Raw genomic sequence first — 18,797 nt, forward strand, 5'->3', positions numbered from 1 at the left:
AGTGGGAGAATGTTATGTTCCCAGAACTTTCCTTTGGGGAATCAGTGTTCCCTCTTCTCCTTTCGGATGTGCTTAAGACTGTTCTCTTCCATGAACCCTGAACTCTTTTCAGACTGCCCCTGCCTTCAGCTTACTAGTCACCTACCACTCCTAACAAAAATATCTTATGTTTATATGCTGTTTTAAGCATAAAAAAGAGCTTTTCTTCTTCATTCCTTGGTCCTGCTGTTGAGGATTGTGTATGTGTGTGTGTTTTTTTAATGGGTATATAATTGTTCTTGCCCTATTCCTGTTAAATTTAAAGTTTTAGTTCAAAGACCACATCTAGGAAGATGATGGGCCTTGCTCTACTCTACCCTGGTTTGTCAATCATAGTAATAATGTTAATAAATAGTAAATGAATGTTTAAGGACTACTATGTACCAGGCACAGTGCAAAGTGTTGGGGATGCAAAGAAAGGTAAAAGACTGTCTAATGGGTACTCGATATGCAAACAATTATGTACAAACAAGCTACATAGAAGATAGATTGGAGCTGATTAGTAGAAGAAAGACACTAGTATTAAGGAGAATCAGGAAATATTTCTCACAGGATAGTATTTTAGCTGAGACTTGAAGGAAGCCAGGGTAATCAGGAGTAGAGATGAAAGGGAAAGGGAAAGCCCTGCTTGGGAGACAAGTAGTGAAAATATTCAGTCTGGAGAGGAAATATCATGTTCAAGGAATAGTATGGAGGTCAATGTCACTGGATTGAAAAATACATAGTAAGGGGCTGGTACATAGTAAGAAAACTGGAAAGGTAGAAGGGAGTCAAGTGAAGAGCTGTGAATGCTAACCCGATGATTTTATATTTGTTCCAGGAGATGATAAGGACTCATTGGAGTTGATTGAATAATAGGGGTGACATAGATCTTTGCTAAGAAGATTAATTTGATAGCTGAGCAGAAGATGGAATGGAATAGGGAGAAACTTAAGGCAGGGAAGTCAACCAGCAAGTTGTTGCAGTAATCTAAATGAGAGATGATGAAGGCCTGCACCAGTGTGCTGCCAGTACCAGAGGAGAGAAAGAGACACCTAGTAGGGAAATTACAAGGTAAAATTGACAGACTTGGCATCAAACTAGATATAGAAAGTGAGAGTGGGGAGTTAAGGGTGACATTTAAGTTTTGAGCCTGAATGATGAGAAGGATCCTGATGCCCTCAACAGTAAAAGGATTTGGGGAGAGTGATGAGTTCAGTTTTGAACATCCAGTGTGATATTTTTATTTTTATTTATTTATTTTTAAAAAATAACTTTTTATTGACAGAAACCATGCCAGGGTAATTTTTTACAGCATTATCTCTTGCACTCTCTTCTATTCCGATTTTTCCCCTCCTTCCCTCCCTCCACCCCCTCCCCCAGATGGCAAGCAGTCTTTTATATATTAAATAGGTTACAGTATATCCTAGATACAATATATGTGTGCAAAACCGAACAGTTCTCTTGCTGCACAGGGAGAATAGGATTCAGAAGGTATAAATAACCCAAGAAGAAAAACAGAAATGCAAGCAGTTTATATTCATTTCCCAGTGTTCTTTCTTTGAGTGTAGCTGCTTCTGTCTATCCTTGATCAATTGAAACTGAATTAGCTCTCTTTATCGAAGAGATTCACTTCCATCAGAATACATCCTCGAACAGTGTCGTTGTTGAGGTATATAATGATCTCCTGGTTCTGCTCATTTCACTTAGCATCAGTTCATGTAAATCTCGCCAGTCCTCTCTGTATTCATCCTGCTGCTCATTTCTTACAGAACAATAATATTCCATAACATTCATATACCACAATTTACTCAACCATTCTCCAATTGATGGGCATCCATTCATTTTCCAGCTTCTAGCCACTACAAACAGGGCTGCCACAAACATTTTGGCACATACAGGTCCCTTTCCCTTTTTTAGTATCTCTTTAGGGTATAAGCCCGGTAGAAACACTGCTGGATCAAAGGGTATGCACAGTTTGATAACTTTTTGAGCATAGTTCCAAATTGCTCTCCAGAATGGCTGGATGTGTTCACAATTCCACCAACAATGTGTCAGTGTCCCTGTTTTCCCACATCCCCTCCAACACAGTGTGATATTTTTAATAGGCAATTGAAAATGTGAGTGGAGGTTAGGAGAGTTTAAGGCTATATAAGCAGATTTTTTTCAGTGTGGAGATTATAATTGAATCCATGAAAATTGAAAAGATAATCATTTGAAATAGTAAAGAGGGAGAAGATAAGAGGTCTCAGGACCTCAGAGCCCAGGGGCATACCCAAGGTCAGTGGGCATTATTTGGGTGAAGATCTATCTAAGGTCCTGAGAAGGAGCAGTTAAATAAATAGGAAGAAAACTAGGATAAAGCTGTATCACAGAAACTTAGGCAAGAGGAAGAGGGTAATTGACAGAATCAGAGACTTCAGTGATCCTTAGAAGGATGGAGATTTTGAAAGGCCATTAGATATGGTGATTAAGAAATTATTAGTAAATTTGGAGTGAACAGTTTCAAATGAAAGATGAGGTTAAAAACCAAACTGTAGAGGGTTTAGAAGAATAAGGAAAGGAATTGGAGCCATTAAATATCAAAAACCTTCTCAAGGAGTTTTGCCACAAAAGAGAAAAAGAGATGTAGGACAATAGCTAATGGAGATATATGGATCAAAGGAAGATGTTTTAAGGATGGGGAAGATATGGGGATGTTTGTAGGCAGTAGTGAAGGAGCCAGTAGAGAGGGAAAGATTGAAATTAAGTGAAAATGGGAATGATAGGGTCATTTGCTGAAGAAGATTAGATGGATTGGTGTCACTTATACATATAGGTTTTCCTTAATAAAGAGAAGAGCCACTTCTTTATATGGGATAGGAGTAAAGGTGGAGAAGTGGCAGAAAGCACTTGGATGATGTGAGATGAAGAGGAGGGAAAAAGAAGGAGATCTTGGTGAATGCCTTCATTTTTTTCTGGTGAAATAAGAAACAAGATTCTTAGATGAGAGGGTAGAAGAAATGAAATATGGTATTCATGTCTAGGTACCACATCTAGGAATGACTTTGAGATGAGTAAGCAATGTGATGTTGCAACCAAAAACATATCATCTTGGGCTGAATTCAGAAATATAGTTTCTAAAATTGAGGAGGTAGTAGTCCCACTGTATTCTGTCCTCAAAATTGGAGTGTTTTCAGGTCTGGTAGTCACAATTCAAGAAGGACATTAATAAGCTAGAAATTGTCCAGAAGTTGGTAAATGGGGTGCTGAAACCCCTTTATTTCATATCATATGAGGATCATTTAAAGAAACTAGGGATATTTCATCTGGAGAAGACAAAACTCTGGGAATATATATAGGGTATGTGAAGGACCAGACACTATTGATATTTTCAGGTTTTTGGAGAGCTGCCCCGGAAGAGGGATTAGACTTATTCCAACATAATGGATGGAACTTGTAAAGAAGTGATTAGAATTAATGTCAGAAAATTTTAAAAATATATATTATTTTTTCTAATTACATGTAAAAAATTATAATTTCATTTAAATTCATTTTTAAGAATTTTGAGTTGCAAATTCTTTTCTTCCCTTCTTCTCCTTCCCCTTCATTGAGAAGACAAGCAAATTGAGATAAGATTATGTATGTGCAGTTATGCAAAGTATATTTCCATATTAGTTATAATAGAAAACAGACTAACCCCCCCAAGAAAATTTTTTAAAATTAAAAAAAAACTTTAAAAAAAGTATGTTTCCATCTGCATTCAGTCTCTTAATTCTTTTTTAAAAGACGGATTACATTTTTCATTATGAATCCTTCAGAATTGTCTTAAAATTATTGTATTGCTGAGAATAGTTAAGTCATTCATAGTTGATTATCTTACAGTGTTGTTAATATGTTCTCCTTGTTCTGCTCATTTTACTTTGCATCAGTTTGTGTGAGTCTTTCCAAATTTTTCTGAAAGTACAGGAAAAAATCTTATTAATAGCTGTCCTGAAGTGGAATGGGCTGCTTCAGGAGGTGGGGGTTCCCCCTCCTTGGAAGTCTGAACAAAAGCTGGATGACCGCTTGTCAAGCATGATAGAGTCTGGGTTCTGTTTGTGTATGGGGTAAACGAGGTGGTTGATAAGGTCCTTTCCACTCCTCGGATTCTGTGATAATCTGGACAACATCCAGAGAAGGATAACCAGGTTGGTGAAAAACTATTGAAAACACTGGGGCTCTTTAGACTGGAGAAGAGAAGACTGAGTGGAAGGATTAGATTTGTTCTCTTTAATCTCAATGGACAGAACAAGTAGCTATGGATAAAAATTGCAAAGGGACCAATTTAGGCTTGATCCAAGGATAAATTTCCTACCAGTTAGTTTTCTGAAAATGAGATGGATGGCCATGGAAGGATGATGGGTTTTCAAGCAAAAGAACTAGCATGTTGTAGTGAGAAGCAGTGATTTGGGAGTCAACTTAGGTTATATACCAGTTTAGCCATCTATTTACCTGTGTGACTTTGAGCAAATTTTGAGGGAACTTAATGATCTTGTAGCTCTGGCACTTAGGATTTCAATAAAATTACATGATTCAGAGGCATTCTGATTCCTCTGCTTTCTTTTGAGATGAGAGAACTCTCCATGGTAACATTGCAAAAGGCAGCTAGCCCTTTCTTTTCAAGAACCAACAATCATTATTTAAACATTATTGATATCTTTTTTTGTTCATATCACCTTAATTTTAATTGCCAAATATATTCCTTCTCTTCCCCGTCCTTCTCTCTCCCTCCCCTCTCTCTTCCCTTCTTTTCTTCTCCCTGTCTCCCTCCCTCCCTCCCTTTCCCTGCAAATTGTTCCTTGTAATGAAGAATTAAAGGGAGAAATACAGTTCAGCAAAACTGATCAGTAGAGTCTAGCAGCCATAATCTCTTGAAGGAAGAGAGAAAAGTGTATTTTCTCATTCTTCTTCCCTAGGGCTAAGCTTGGTCATTACATTTGTCTTATAAAGTCTATATTTCCAAAACAAAACTCATTACCTTTTATCTTCAAACATATTCCTTTTCCCAAATTTCCCAAACCTATTACTGTTGAGGACATCACAATCTTCATGGTCATCCATGCTTGCAAATAGAGTGTAATCCTTAACTCCTCACCTTTACTTATTACACATATCCAGTCTGTTGTCAGATTTTATCATTTCTATTTTCACAAGATCTGTCTTACATAGCCCCTTCTTTCCACTCATACTAAGGTCCTTCTTATCTTTTACCTGAACTATTACCGTAGTCTCATTAGTCTTCCTATCTCAGATCTCTCCCCTTCTCTTTTTCTCGTACTCAGCTACCAATGTAATTTTTTATAGTGGTGGTTTGACAGTATTGCTGCTCTCCTTCACTTTTCCTATCATTCCCATGAACTCTAGTGGTTCACTGTTATCACCAAAATTAGATATGGTACTTAAAACCTTTCAGAGCCTTGCTCCTTCCTTTTTCTCCTTTATGTATTCTACAATTCAGATATACTGGTCTGCTGGCTGTTCCTCATATACAACACTCCATCTGAGCTTTTGCATTGATTGTCCCCCATTTCTAGAATGTTCTTCCTCTTCACTTCTACCCCATAGCTCCCATGGTTTCCTTCAAGACTCCAGTCAAATTCTTTCTGTAGAGGTAGTCCCTTCTCTATCCTCCCACCTCCTTCCCCTCACAACTTCCTCTCCTTGCTAGTGTTTTCCTTTTGAGAATATATTCTGTATATATCTTGTATGTAATAGTTTTTTACATGTTGCCTCCCCTATTAGAATATGAGTCTCTTGAGGGCAGGGACAGTGTTTTTACCTTTCTTTAGATACCCAATACAGTGCCAGGCACATAGTAAATGTTTAATAAATACTTATTGACTGATTGAACAAATTATTCTTCCTTTTTTAAAGTTAATTTTATTTTTCCAATTGATAAAAATCTACCTTTTTTCCTTCTAATTCCTCTTTGGAAAAAATAAATAATAGCATTCATATAGCATTTTAAGGTTTGCAAATTGCTTTACAAATATCTAATTTTATCTTTACAACAACCCTGGGAGATAGGCGCTATAATTATACCTATTTACAGATGAGGAAACTGGGCCCAGAGAATCAAGTGGACAAATCACTTAATTCTATCCAAGGTCATCTAGCTGGTACTGTCTGAGAATGGATTTGAACCCAAGTAATGAATTCTGTTTCTGATTCCAGACTTTTTGCTTTATACATTGTGCTCCCCACCTGCCTAAATGATAGCTAAATGGTAGCTAAATAATAGCATTTATGTAGTATTTTAAGGTTTACAAAGCTTTTGCAAAGAACTACATAGATTAACTCATTTGAGTTTGAAAAAGAAAAGCAAAATCCTTGTAACAAATTTGCAGAATGAAGCAAAACAAATTCTTTCACTGACCATGTTCAGAAAAATATGTCTCAGTTTTCCCCCTGAGGCATTTCTCAGGAGGTGAGCATCATATTTAATCATGAGTCTTCTGGAATTGTGACTAGCCAGTGCAAGGATAAGGGATTTTCTTACCATTCTCTCCATCTTCCTGCCCCTTGTTTTCTTTCCTTTTTACTTTAATTTGCCTGCTCCATGTAGATGCTACTCAAGGAGGTACAGTTGCTGAGAGATCGTCTGTGTGTTGAGGATGATGCCAGCGCCAGTGCTGCTGCAGAGAAACTCCTCCAAGTCTACAAGCAGCTGCGCAACCCAAGCCTCATCCTGCTGTGATCCTTGGCACTGGTAGGGCACCTCACACCAGAGGCTCCCCTCTTCTTATGGAAAAGAGCTCTGCCCCTATCCTGGGTTCCTCTAGAGAAGTACGCGTGAAGTCATCTTGTCTTTTTGAGTTGTTTTCATTTGTCTTCTATTTTTTAAAGACTAGCATTATGTGGGCAATTTTATAAGATGAACTTGATCCTTGGCAGGATCTCACTCCAATTTTTACCACATATCCTGAGTATTTATGTTCCTTAGGTATAATCCATTGAAGACAAGTGTCTTCAGTTCAGACTCTTGCATAATAGTATATACAATGCAGATGTAACTTGCTTTCATGATGTTTGGGTACCCACTTTGCTACCTGAAAAATAATGTATAAATTAAATCATTTTGAATGTAGTAGGAAAGCTCGTTATTTAAAACTAGTAGATCCAATTTTCTTTGTGACATCTTCCCATATATATTGTTGTGTGTATGTGTGTATGTGTGTGTGTGTGTGTGTGTGTATATATATGTGTGTTTTCTTGCACTTGGGTGCACACCTGAAGAAGGGGGACTCACTTTAGGAAAAATATATATATTTTTAAAAATTAACTTTAAATAAGATGTGATTTCATCTTTCCATTGACTTAAATCCCAGCTTCTCTATGCGTTACTATATGGCCAAAAAAAAAAAAAAAAAAAAAAAGCCTCCTAGTGGCAACCTTCTGGTGATAAGCCTTTGCAAATTAAATGAGCCAGTTCACTATCAGGAGGCAAACACTACATCACGGTGCTGTACTTAAAGCCTTTCTGCTTGATAGGACTTTATTGAGATTGTACTCTGCCAGAATAGCCTTTCTGGTATAACCTTGAGAACCTAGGCTCAGTCCTCAGAAGGACTTCATTAGAAGTATGTGTATGTGTGTTTAATTATTTTTCCTTTCCTCTTACAGGTTCTTTTAAGCAGCTCTGACATCTCACCTCTTGACTGCTAGAAAATCTTCCATATGATCCCAAAGAGTGGGATTGAAGATATCCTCTCCGTTGAGAAGCCAAGCAGTGTGCAGTAATAGAGGCTATGAAAATCTTCTGACAACCCCTCTGGGTGGGGTCGTCTTAAGCCTGATGAGGGCCCTTTCATGCCAGAGAAAGGTTTTGAGGGGTGGATCTGTTTTTAACTTTTTTGATATTATACAACACCAGAGAGTCAGCTACCCTGTCCTGAAAAGGAACATCTAACCCTGCCTAGAGCAGAATTCATCCCCATTCCCACTCCCACTTCCCATTCCCTACCCATTTGCTTTCCCTTTGGGTAATTGAGGCTGAAGAGTGTTGAGTGTTTCTGTCATTCTTAGGATAACTGCCCCATGCATGAATGGTTCTTGAGCCTTGTATCCATGGCATGATGAGAATAGGTGACGTATCTTTTGTGTGTTGCCTGTGAGTGCTAGTTTAGCTTCTGATGTTCATAGCTCAGCAGTGACTTTGTATTTCACAGTGGAAAGAACCTGTCATTTCAACCCACGTTCATAGTTCCCTGTAACAGTGGCCAGAATACTAAATAATTCCATATTTAGTGATGTAGAAACTTAGGTCTCTAGCACTGAGTCATTTTTCTGGGGATTCTCTAGGGGTAGTGCTCTGGACAAATGAGTGACTGCCTATCTCCCCTGCCTCTCCTATTCTTTCTCACTATTAGCCTCAGGCAGAGATACCTGCCTACTGTTTTCCCTAACCCTACACACTTCCAGGGTCCCAAGTGTGGGATAGGTTTTTGTATTTTATTTAATTAATTACATAAAATAGAAAGGAAAAATGGGAGGGGAAAAACCTTACCTGCATTTTTTGCATTTTTCTCTAGTGGTGGTTTCAGTTGGATTCATTTCCTTCCTGTTTAAAGTGCCATCTTTAACAAGAAAATTGCTGTGGCTGTTAACCCACGATCTGTCATGAGAATGATTCTTTTCCATTGAGTTTCTTCAGATCTTCCTTGCCTTTCTATCCTGCTCTTCCCTTTCCCCCACACTCCCATTGCAATATTTGATATTTGGCAGCTCAACTTGAATTTCCACTTTCCACCCTCCTTCCTTTTCTCTTAGGCTTCCCCTTGAGTTCTATGTACCTCACAATTAAAGTAGTGGCTGCCTGAAAAGTTACCACTCTGCATGAATAATTGAGCCCCTTTGCTCTGTTCTCAGTGGCCCAAGGGGCCATTAGGGAAGTCTCTAGCACTTAAAGGATGAAACCTAGGCAGAGGAAGCAATCACTCCAGTGCCCTCATTGTATTGTGCATTTCATGTCCATAAACATAAATCTTGATGTTGAACTACTTGCCTCCCAAAGTATCTAATCCCTGGGGTCCAAGCAGGTTAATGTAACATTCTTCCCTGTATCCCACAACTCTGAAAGTGTTGGGGGAACAGAAAGGTTGTAGAGTAGTCTATACTCCTGGATCAGAAAGGCCTGGTACCACAGCACAGACTGGGGCAAGAAGCTTCTCTTATTTTGGCTGATTTGTACAAGAGAGAGGGCTCTCTTTCTCATCAACCTCCCAGATCAGGCTCTCCTTCAGAAGCTTTTTGTGCCCCAAAAATGTTTTTGGGGGGTCTGTGAGTAGATACCCTTACTGTTCCCAGTTATTTATGTGTTGGTTTAGCATTACAGGGGAAGGGGAAGAAGAAAGCTGGTCCAATTAGAAAGAGACAGGAGTCATCATTCTGACACAGATGAAATTACAGAATAGCCTGGGCTTTCTGATAACTCCCTCATCCCCATGTTTGCTTTGGAGACTGCAGCTAGCAAAGTAGGATTTCCCACCAGCAAAAAGAGCCCTCCCCATTTATGCATACTCACCATGCCAGCTTTGGCTATTATGCCCATTTGTATTTGAGCCATGGAAAGGTTCTGTCCCCCCCTCCAAGATTTTATAACCACAAGGACCTTGAATTTTCTCAACCCATTTCCACTCTGCATCTGGGTCAGGCTTTTTTTTCTTGAGGGCTTCCTCTATGTTGACTCAGGTCTCCTGACTAACCACACATTTAATCCTTCTTGTTTGGCCATATCAGAAATTTTGCTAACACATATTGGTTCTTAAATCTTTTTAATATTGTAGACTCCATTGAAATTGTGAAGAAGCCTATGGATCCCTTCTCAAATTGTGTTTAAATGCACAAAATAAAATACATAAAAATTAAGGGAAATTGATCAATTGAAGTAGCTTATAAAAAGTTTAAGAAACAAGTTCATGAATCTCGGGTCAATAAACTTAGCTATAGAGAGAGGAGCAAGGAGCAGCCAGGGAGAATACCAGAAAAAACCAAGAATCCAAAGCAGTATAGGTACCTTAAATGGAATAGCTGACTAAAAAAACCTCCAAGGGCCTTGGGCATCTTACATCTAAAAAGATTAAATTTTAGGGGACTACAGTTGAATTTGTCTGTGAGAGTTATCCACCCCATTGCCTTTGGTCTCTTCATAATGTGAATCTATTTGCCGATTCAGGCAGTTTTGAATCCCAGGGCTGACAAATCTAGGTCTCTGGGTCTTTTCAATCACCCTGCAGGGCTAACCTAATTGGATTTCAGCCAACTGCCAGGCAGATCGGCACTCAAGAGCCTGAGGAGAGACAAGTTACATGGAGCTTCCTAAGATATAATTTGCTGGTGCCTACTGTATGTAAAGTGTTCTGTGTCCTTACAAATGGGCTCTGCTCTTGTTAGCTGCAGTAGCACACTCCCTTATCGATTGCCCATCAGCAAACTTGCACTGCTAATGAAATACTCAACACTATGCAGGAGGCAGAAATGAGGGGGAAGACAATAGGATGTGTGAATAATCTTAAGTATTACTCTCTAACCAGAGCAAGGTCCATAGGGCGATATCCAGCCAGTCCCCAGTAATTGCCAGACATCCTTGGTTTGAGAAGTGGGAAGAGCTTCCCCAGGATGCAGCTACACACAATGAATGAGGCAGGAAGTGATTTTTCCCTAAAGCAAGAAGTGGATCACAGATGGGAACTAGGTGGACTCCCTCTGAGCAGAGAAGGAGTCGGTCTCCCAACTTCATGGGCATTCTAGCCTCACTACAATCTGATTCTCCTGCTGAGCTGGAATTGGGAGCTTGCTTGCCAGCTGTTGACCAACTGCTGTAGCAGAATTTGTGTCCAAAGACAAATGAGTTAAGAATGATTTGGGACTCCCTTACCTCTTAGGGGGCTGCTAGGGAAACCTGAGTTCAAGTCCTACTTCTGATGTATGCTGACTTGATGGCTTTTAGCAAGTTACTTAAACTCACTGCTCCAGGCAACTTTCTTAAGATTCCCAAGTTATAGAGAAGGTGTTGACCTGCACTACACTACAAGAATTAACTTACCTGATAATTGCCTTTATTCACAGAAGTCACAGATCCATTTCTAATTATTATATATGTACTTCCATGTACTAATACTTATGTTTGTTATAAAACTTATGCAAAAAAGTAGATATTTTAAAAAGATGAGATGCAAATGAAATATTTAATCTTAGAGTCAATAGGGAGCCATTGGAATTTGAAGAAAGAAGTGAGTCTTAACCCTAGCGTTAGGAAAACCATTGGTAGCTGTGGAACAGACTGAAAAAGGGAAAAACTAAGCAGGAAGATGGTTTAGGAAACGATTGCAAAAGTCCAAATAAGAGGTGATGGAGGGATGGGGTGGCGCTGAACTAGAGTGGAGATGGGGGAATGAGAGGGGAAAGTCTGTGAAGAAGATGGAGATGGAAATAACTTCTGATCAGTTGTTGGTATACGTAGATGAGGGAAAGTGAAGTTGATAACATCTAGGTTTTGAATCTGGATGACTGCAAAGTTGTCCCCTACTGAAGTAAGAGATTCGGAAGACGGGTGGTTTGGGAGCAAGATGATACAATGAAATCTATGATGCAGTTTGCTTTGTAGTATGTAAAACTATTTTGTCCCATTGAAAATGAAAGGGCTGGGGAAAGAAGGTCTTCAGAAGGAGCCTAGCAGCTAAGAGTGCAGCCATGAGATAATCAAAGAAACAGAATCCTCAGAGAATGGGGGTGGGGAAGTTTTCCTTTGCATACTTTGGGCTCAGTACCTGAAGTACTGAAGTACCTGAAAGGCCAATGTCAGGGGAACTAGTAATGTAGAAGAGAGAAATGTTGAGTGATGGTGTGTAATAAAGGGGGTGCTGTGCATATGTCCCATGATTGGCTATCACTGGCAGGGCTATTCATCTACCCACATAGTAATTACCATACAATTTCTGAAGTCGTGCCGCAAAGCCCACTTTGAAACTTTAGAACCCAGTTTTTTTAACTCGTTTTGACTCCATATGGGGTCTTTTAACTGAATGTGGGGGTCATGAAGTTATTCATCAGTAAATGTTTGATTTGTGTATCTCTTATATATATAATATCTGGGAACACAAAAAGTCTTCAGACGAAAAGGGATTGTGACTGGAAAAAGTTTAAGAAACCCTGCTTTAGAAGACAGAAATCCAAAGTGGCTGCAAGGAGTATCATTAAGGGACTGATGATGCTTGAGTCCCATCAGTACCACCACAGTGTATGTGCTTTTCATCAATGCCCATCCAATGGAGAAAATTTGTTGGCCTTTAAAGGGGAAGAAAGCTCTAGGATGAATAATCCCTTTGTGTTTGAGCCTCTTAATAGTCTGAGTTATATTCCATAGCCATTTCTGCCTTCCCTTCTCACCTTCTACACCAAAAAATTCTCCCATAAAATCTTATTTTAAATTTCATGGACAATTACAAGTATTCAAAAATGTAATAGGGCAAATGAAATTTTCAACACACTCAAATGTTTGCAAATGGGAAGATAACAAATGTCCTATTTGTTTCCATGTTTTCATTAAGATATTGTCTTAATTTTTGTTGTTCTGCTTTCTTCACTCTGCCATCATTTCTTCATGATGTCATCATGTGTCTTCTCATTTCTATTAATTTATCCAGACATGTGGAGACCTTCTAGTATAGCAATTCCTTTTACAGATGCAGATCAACTCATTAACAATTTAGAATCATAAGCTCATTAGACCTAGGCACTATATATGGTACATGAAAAGTAAACTAGATTCCAACCAAGGAATCTGGGTTCAATATCTAGCTCTGATGCCACCTGCCCAGTTTTGAGCAAGACATTTAATCTCTAGGTTTCATAACTGGATAACTTCTGAGGTTCCTTTCACATAAAGATGTGATCCTATGACTTTAGGTCCTGAACTATACAAAACACATTCCTCAACAATCTTGTTGGGTATGTAGTGCTTATCATACCCATAAATTCTTAGAGCTAGAAGCCATGGTAGAAGTCATTTTCCATGCAGACCCTCTTCTCAGCATTCCAGCTTTGGAAGGTGGGCTGTGTATTAACCTATTGAAAATATTCTGAGAGTCTTAACTACAGCTCAGAGCCTCACCCATGCATTTATCTCTTAATAGTTAACCAATAGACACAATTAGCTCAAAATAATCATTTACTAAGATAATATCTTAATAATAAACATTTCTGCCATTAACCTGAGGCAAGCTTTCTCACAGCTACTTCAAAGATAGTGGAATGAGAAGGTACACACAGAGGACATTAATAGAAAAATACATATAGCATGTTTCAGATCCTTAGGAGAAGATATATACTTTCTCTTCCAGAGTGGGACATCTCTGCTGGGCAAGTCATTCCTTTGGGTCTGCTCCTTGATGTTGTAGTGTTTCCTAATGGCCATATAGCTTAAAGAAATCATCCTACCAAGCCTTTTCAAGAGTTGGTTTCTTCCAGTCAGCTCTTTTCTCTCCAGCCAGAACTCACATTTCTGTTTCTGCCTATATTCAACATCCTTGCCAGGTTTCCCCAGCAAATCTGTCTTGCTGGGGAGTATGGTCAGACCAAAGCTTTGGTCAGCTAATGGGTGGATTCCTTCATTCCATCAAATTTGACTGAAAAACATTTTTATACACCATAGAGACAATTGTATGAATACTTTGCATTTCATTTAAGACCTAGGTTGCTTGATGTCTCTTAACTTGCTCTGCTCCTTCTGTGATTTTGTCAACTGAGCTGGAGAGAGAAATCATTTGATCAAGAATGCTCTGATCAGTTCCTCCCCCCCCCCCCATGAGAATCAAGTTTACAATGTATCAGGCACTGAATGAATGCTGAGGATAGAAAGAAAAAGCAAAAACAGCCCCCTGACCTCAAGGACCTTATTCCAAACTATATACAGATGAATGGAGGCCCATCAAATAGTTTTTCTAAAGTCATATACATAGTAAAGTAGCAGAGCTATTTTTTATAGACGAGAAACTTTTTATAGACTTTATAAATGAGAAACTTGTGGATTTGGTTTTTAGAGAGATCCTGAACCATTTGGCAGCAAGTTTCTTGAGTCAAGTAAATCTGACCAGGATAGATGATTAGGAAATAAACTAATTTTTTTGTGTATTGATGTGAATAAAATAAGAAAAAGTAGTTTAGTGGAAGCAAAATATATTAACTCGGAGGTCTGATATCCATGATATATAGAGAATTATCACAAATATATGATCAAAAACTTCAGCAGTGTGGACAGAGGACATTCAGATACTAGGCTAATATTCCTGTCCATCTCCTCACCTCATAATGCCTTAGTATCATCCTCCATTCTCTTCAGTCTAATCTAAGAAAAAGTAACCTTTTCCTTTCTAGCACCTTCTGCATGAAGCTGTGATCCCTTTCCTTCCTATGTTCAGCAGATTATCCTCTTTTTCCCAATCTTTAATCTTTATAAAACTCCTGGATTCTTCCTTGCTACCTACAAACATATCCAAGTATTTCCCATTTTTAACTCTCATTAGCTCTACCATTTCCTGAAGCTATTCTCCATCTTGACTTCATTTCTCAGCCAAGCTTCCTGAAAAAATTGCTTATATGCATTGCCCCTACTTCTTTTACTCCTCACTTTATCACACAACTGAAACTGCTGCTGCCTTTAAAATTACCAAAATTACTAATCTCTTAATCACCTTTGCCCTTAACTTTCTTGAGCTTTATGGTATATGACCCTGTATACATACATACATAGCCTCTTTTCTCTAGAAATTAAAAAAAAGATTGTATCCAGGCCAGATATACTATTCCAGATTATATATCAAGAGCAGAGCATAGGACTTCTTATCTCCTTTATTCTGGACAGTGTTTCTGTTAGTGTAGCTTTTAACTTAATCATGTTAATTCTTTTGGGCTTCATTGTCACACTGTTGATTAAACTTTTGTAGACCATTAAGCCAGATCTTTCTTTCACAAAAACTTATCTATCTAGAAACTATCCCACCTCCCATCTCTTGCACTCCACACACCTTTTTATTTCCAACTTCCTAAAGATCCATTATTTAAAAAAAAAAAAAAAAAAAAAAAAAAGCAAACCTCTAAGGTTTGCAGGATTTTTACAAATATCTCATTTTATCCTCACAATAAACCTAGGAGGTAGGTATTATTTTTATCCCTATTTTATACTTGAGGAAATCGAGGCAGATAGATTTAAATGACTTTCCCAGGGTTGCACAAATCTGAAGCAGGATTTGAGACTTCCCGACTACAGATTGTCCTCTGTCCACTACACAAATTCATGAGAACACAATTCAATTTCTCAAATCTTACCCAAAACTTAGGCACTTACGCACTCTTCATCTGCCCGTCTAGCTGCCTCTGCCACATCTCTTCCTTTTGTCAGGCAGGAGATGCCTGACTTCAAATTTCTTGATCTTGTTACCTACTAGCTCCCAGATCAATCTCCTTATTTTTTCTAAGAGTTCAGGACCTGAATTATGATCTCTATCCCTTTCAAATGCTGCCTTGCCATGTGTCAATGTTCCCTCAAACATCTTTGTCTCCCTGGATCTTAACCTATTCCACTCTTATGACCCATTTTTTCCCCTCTACCCCAGCTAAATACAATGAATGGTCACAACCCTTCATCTTGCCATCACCCATTCCTCTATCTGATCATAGCATCCTATCATTCCATTTCTTCCCATTCCTCTCTTTAAACTTATTCTTTGTCCAAGATTTCCAATCTTGCTACTCCTCAGTGCTTTCCCAAACCATCATCTCTTTTTGGCTTTATTTTCCTGTTAACTAGTTCAATTCAATATTATCCTCTGTTTTTGAATCCCTTGTTCCCTTGTGCTTGAAACTCCAATTCAGGATTTCTCTCATCATCTTTTATTTCTATTCAAGTACTGCTGAACAGAGCTGGAAAAAGTTACTCCTTTGTTCTGATTGGGCCTTCACTTTTTCTAGCACTCCAGTCCTGCATCACAAATTAACTGTTGGACCCATTGGACATTTCAAGTTGGTATTTACAATTCTATATGTACATGACACATACATGACAGAACTCATCTTTCTCCTCCAATCTAACTCTTTCCCTCTATTTCTCTTGAAGGTACCACCATCCTTCTAATCATCTAAGTTCAGAATTTAGATGCCATTCTCACTAGCACTGCATATATCCAATCAGCCCCAGTTTTGACATGTTTCTACATCTCTCCATTCACATAGCCAACCAGCCTAATTCAGGTCTTCATCATTCTTACCTGACCTATTGTAAAGGTCTCCTCATTGGTCTCCTCACCTCAAGTCTTTCCTTTCTCTAATTCATCCTCCATGCACATGCATAAGTAATTTTTCAAAGCACAGATCTGGCCATGTCAATTCCCACTCAGGAAATTCCAGTGGCTTCCAATTACCTCTAGGATCAGATATAAAGTTCTGCATTTGGCATTTAAAGTCCTTTGCAACCTAACCACATCATACCTTTTCATCTTTATTATACTTTGCTTCCCTTCCCATATACTGGTCCAAGCAAACTGGGCTCTCTTCCTCATACATAGCCTTTCATTCCCATCTCTGTACCTTTGTACTCACTGCCATATGTTAATGTTCCCTTAAACACCTGGAATCTCTTCCTTATTTCAACCCCTTGGAATCCCTGTTTTCCTTTAAGGCTAGGATCAAGAATTGCCCACATAGCCTTTCCTGATCCCCTGTAGCATCCTTCTCCCCCACCTCTCCCAAAAAAATACACTTAGGGAGGAAGGGAAAGGAGTAAGCATTTATATAACACCAATTATGTGCCAGGCACTGAACTAAGGGATTTATAAGAATCTTATTTGATAGTCACAAAATCCTTTGAGATGGACACTATTATTAACCGCATTTTACAACTGAGGAAACTGAAGCAATAGGTTAACTGACTTGTCCAGGTGACTCAAATGTCCCAAGCTGGATTTGAACTTGAGTTTTCTTGACTCCAAGCCTGGCACTCTACTTACTGGGCCATTTAGCTGCCCTCTACCATTATTAAAATGTGGACTAAAACATCATTTACTCTACTCCCTTCTGATTCTTATGTTTATCTGGCTAGCTGATTTTGCTCCTGAAAAATGCACATTCAATGCCCTTTCACATATGGCTCCAACCCATCTTTTCACTTGTCTATGAGTATTGTTGCTAAACATTAGAAAAAACAGTTGTGGGGAATTTCAGATTGACTTCAGGTGCCCTATCTTGAGTGAGGGAGTGGTCAGGCCCTTTCCTCTGGAGAGATTGGGAAGGAATGTAGTTCAGTAGAGATATACCATAGTAATAGGCCCCAAATACAGAGTGGTGGGAGAACCCGAGATGAGACAGGTGGTTGCCTTGTTGGGGGAAGACCAGGTCTCTTCCTATGTCAATGTCCTCGGGCAAAATTCTCTTTGTCCCAAGCTTTTTCATCTAAAATGCCCTACATTCCAGCCAAACTAGACAACTCTCCATTCCTGGGATGGGCTCCTTTGATTCCCCAATCCTTTACCTTTATTTATGCCGTTCCTTCCACCTATAATTTTTTTCCATCTCCCCTGACAAAATCCCACCCTTTAGGCCCATCTCAAAGGCCAACTCCTTTGTGAAACCACTCCTTAGTTCCCTTGGTCAGAAGTATTCTCATTCGCATTTTACGTTTCTTGTGGAATTTATAGATACTTTTATCTAGGGTTAGAGATGTATTTGTTTTACCCTATCTCTTAGAATGCAGAGCAAGAGAGAAAACTGGAGGCAGCCAATGTCACGAGTGTTGCTGTAGGGGTGGGTGTGTGTGAGTGGGTTCCTATAATCCCTGAGTGCCAGGTGTCCTGGCTAGCCGCTCCCTCATTACCCCCATTATCATGGCCATCCTCTTCCACCAAAGTCACCTTCCCTACACTGCAGCCTGCCTGGCACAAGCACTGCCACCATGTGGGGATCCTCTACAAAGGCAGTGCACAACTGTCACTCAGCTTCAGCCCTCCCCAGCTTCTATCTAGAGCCAGAGGGGCACAATGCAATTTGAACCTGAGTTCAAATCCTAGCTCTGAGACTTATTAGCTGTGTGATCTTGAACAAACTACTCAGTGGCTCCAAACTTCCGAGGGTATTTGTGAGACTATTTCAGCTGAAAGTCAAATGGAAAAGCTCTGTGTAACTTAGAGTGCAATGGAAAAGCAGATGGTAATGCAGCTTCCATTAATTTCCATTAATAAATCCTTATTGGGTTCTAATGTTGAATCATTTGACAATGTCAAGGACTTCAATGATGAGAACTTTCTTTTTCAATTCTTCAGTAACTGTGGCTACTGGGTTACTATGCGTGCAAAGAAAATTGCCAGATCAAATGACTGAAGGATTTTGTCCCTGGACTATGGATGAAGGGGCCAGGCTGGAATGGGGATGTGAAGGGGTATGTGTTGTATGTGATTATTTCCAGGGCTCTTGGGAATGCCTCCTTGCCAGTTGCAATTGGTGAGAGTTGGTGACAGTACTGGCAGGAATGGAGTGTACCTTTTTCAAAAGGGCTGCTCCCTTTGATGATGGTTACAAGGACTAGCTAGAGCCATCTGGGAAGCATTGCTTTCCTTGGGATCTTGGGCTCAGGGTTCTGGGTTATTTCTATCTTAATTTGAAGAGAGATAGTAGTTTTCTTTATTTTTTTAAGTTCAATTTGCATTATTAGCATTACATTAACTCTTAAAAGGAAAAACTCTTTTCCTTTGCATTATGTCCTCTGGGACCTT

The 18,797-nt window shown here is 39.1% G+C and overlaps 1 protein-coding gene across 2 annotated transcripts in view; it reads left to right on the forward strand.

Moving 5' to 3' along the window:
* FAAP100 (FA core complex associated protein 100) overlaps positions 1–18,291 on the forward strand; it is a 41,332-nt gene extending 23,041 nt beyond the window's left edge. Inside the window, exons 9-10 of one of the 2 annotated variants that reach the window (XR_007953383.1) lie at positions 6,605–6,825; positions 7,663–18,291. Coding sequence is in view for 1 of the 2 variants with exons in the window: in XM_051995386.1 (XP_051851346.1) it covers positions 6,605–6,736 (132 nt within the window). In the remaining variant the exon portion in view is untranslated. The remainder of the gene's footprint in view (positions 1–6,604; positions 6,826–7,662) is intronic. The other variant, XM_051995386.1, reaches the window with a different exon arrangement.
* Positions 18,292–18,797: the final 506 nt, after the last annotated feature.

The sequence above is a fragment of the Antechinus flavipes genome, chromosome 4, assembly GCF_016432865.1.
Source record: "Antechinus flavipes isolate AdamAnt ecotype Samford, QLD, Australia chromosome 4, AdamAnt_v2, whole genome shotgun sequence".
Classification (NCBI taxonomy): Eukaryota; Metazoa; Chordata; class Mammalia; order Dasyuromorphia; family Dasyuridae; genus Antechinus; species Antechinus flavipes.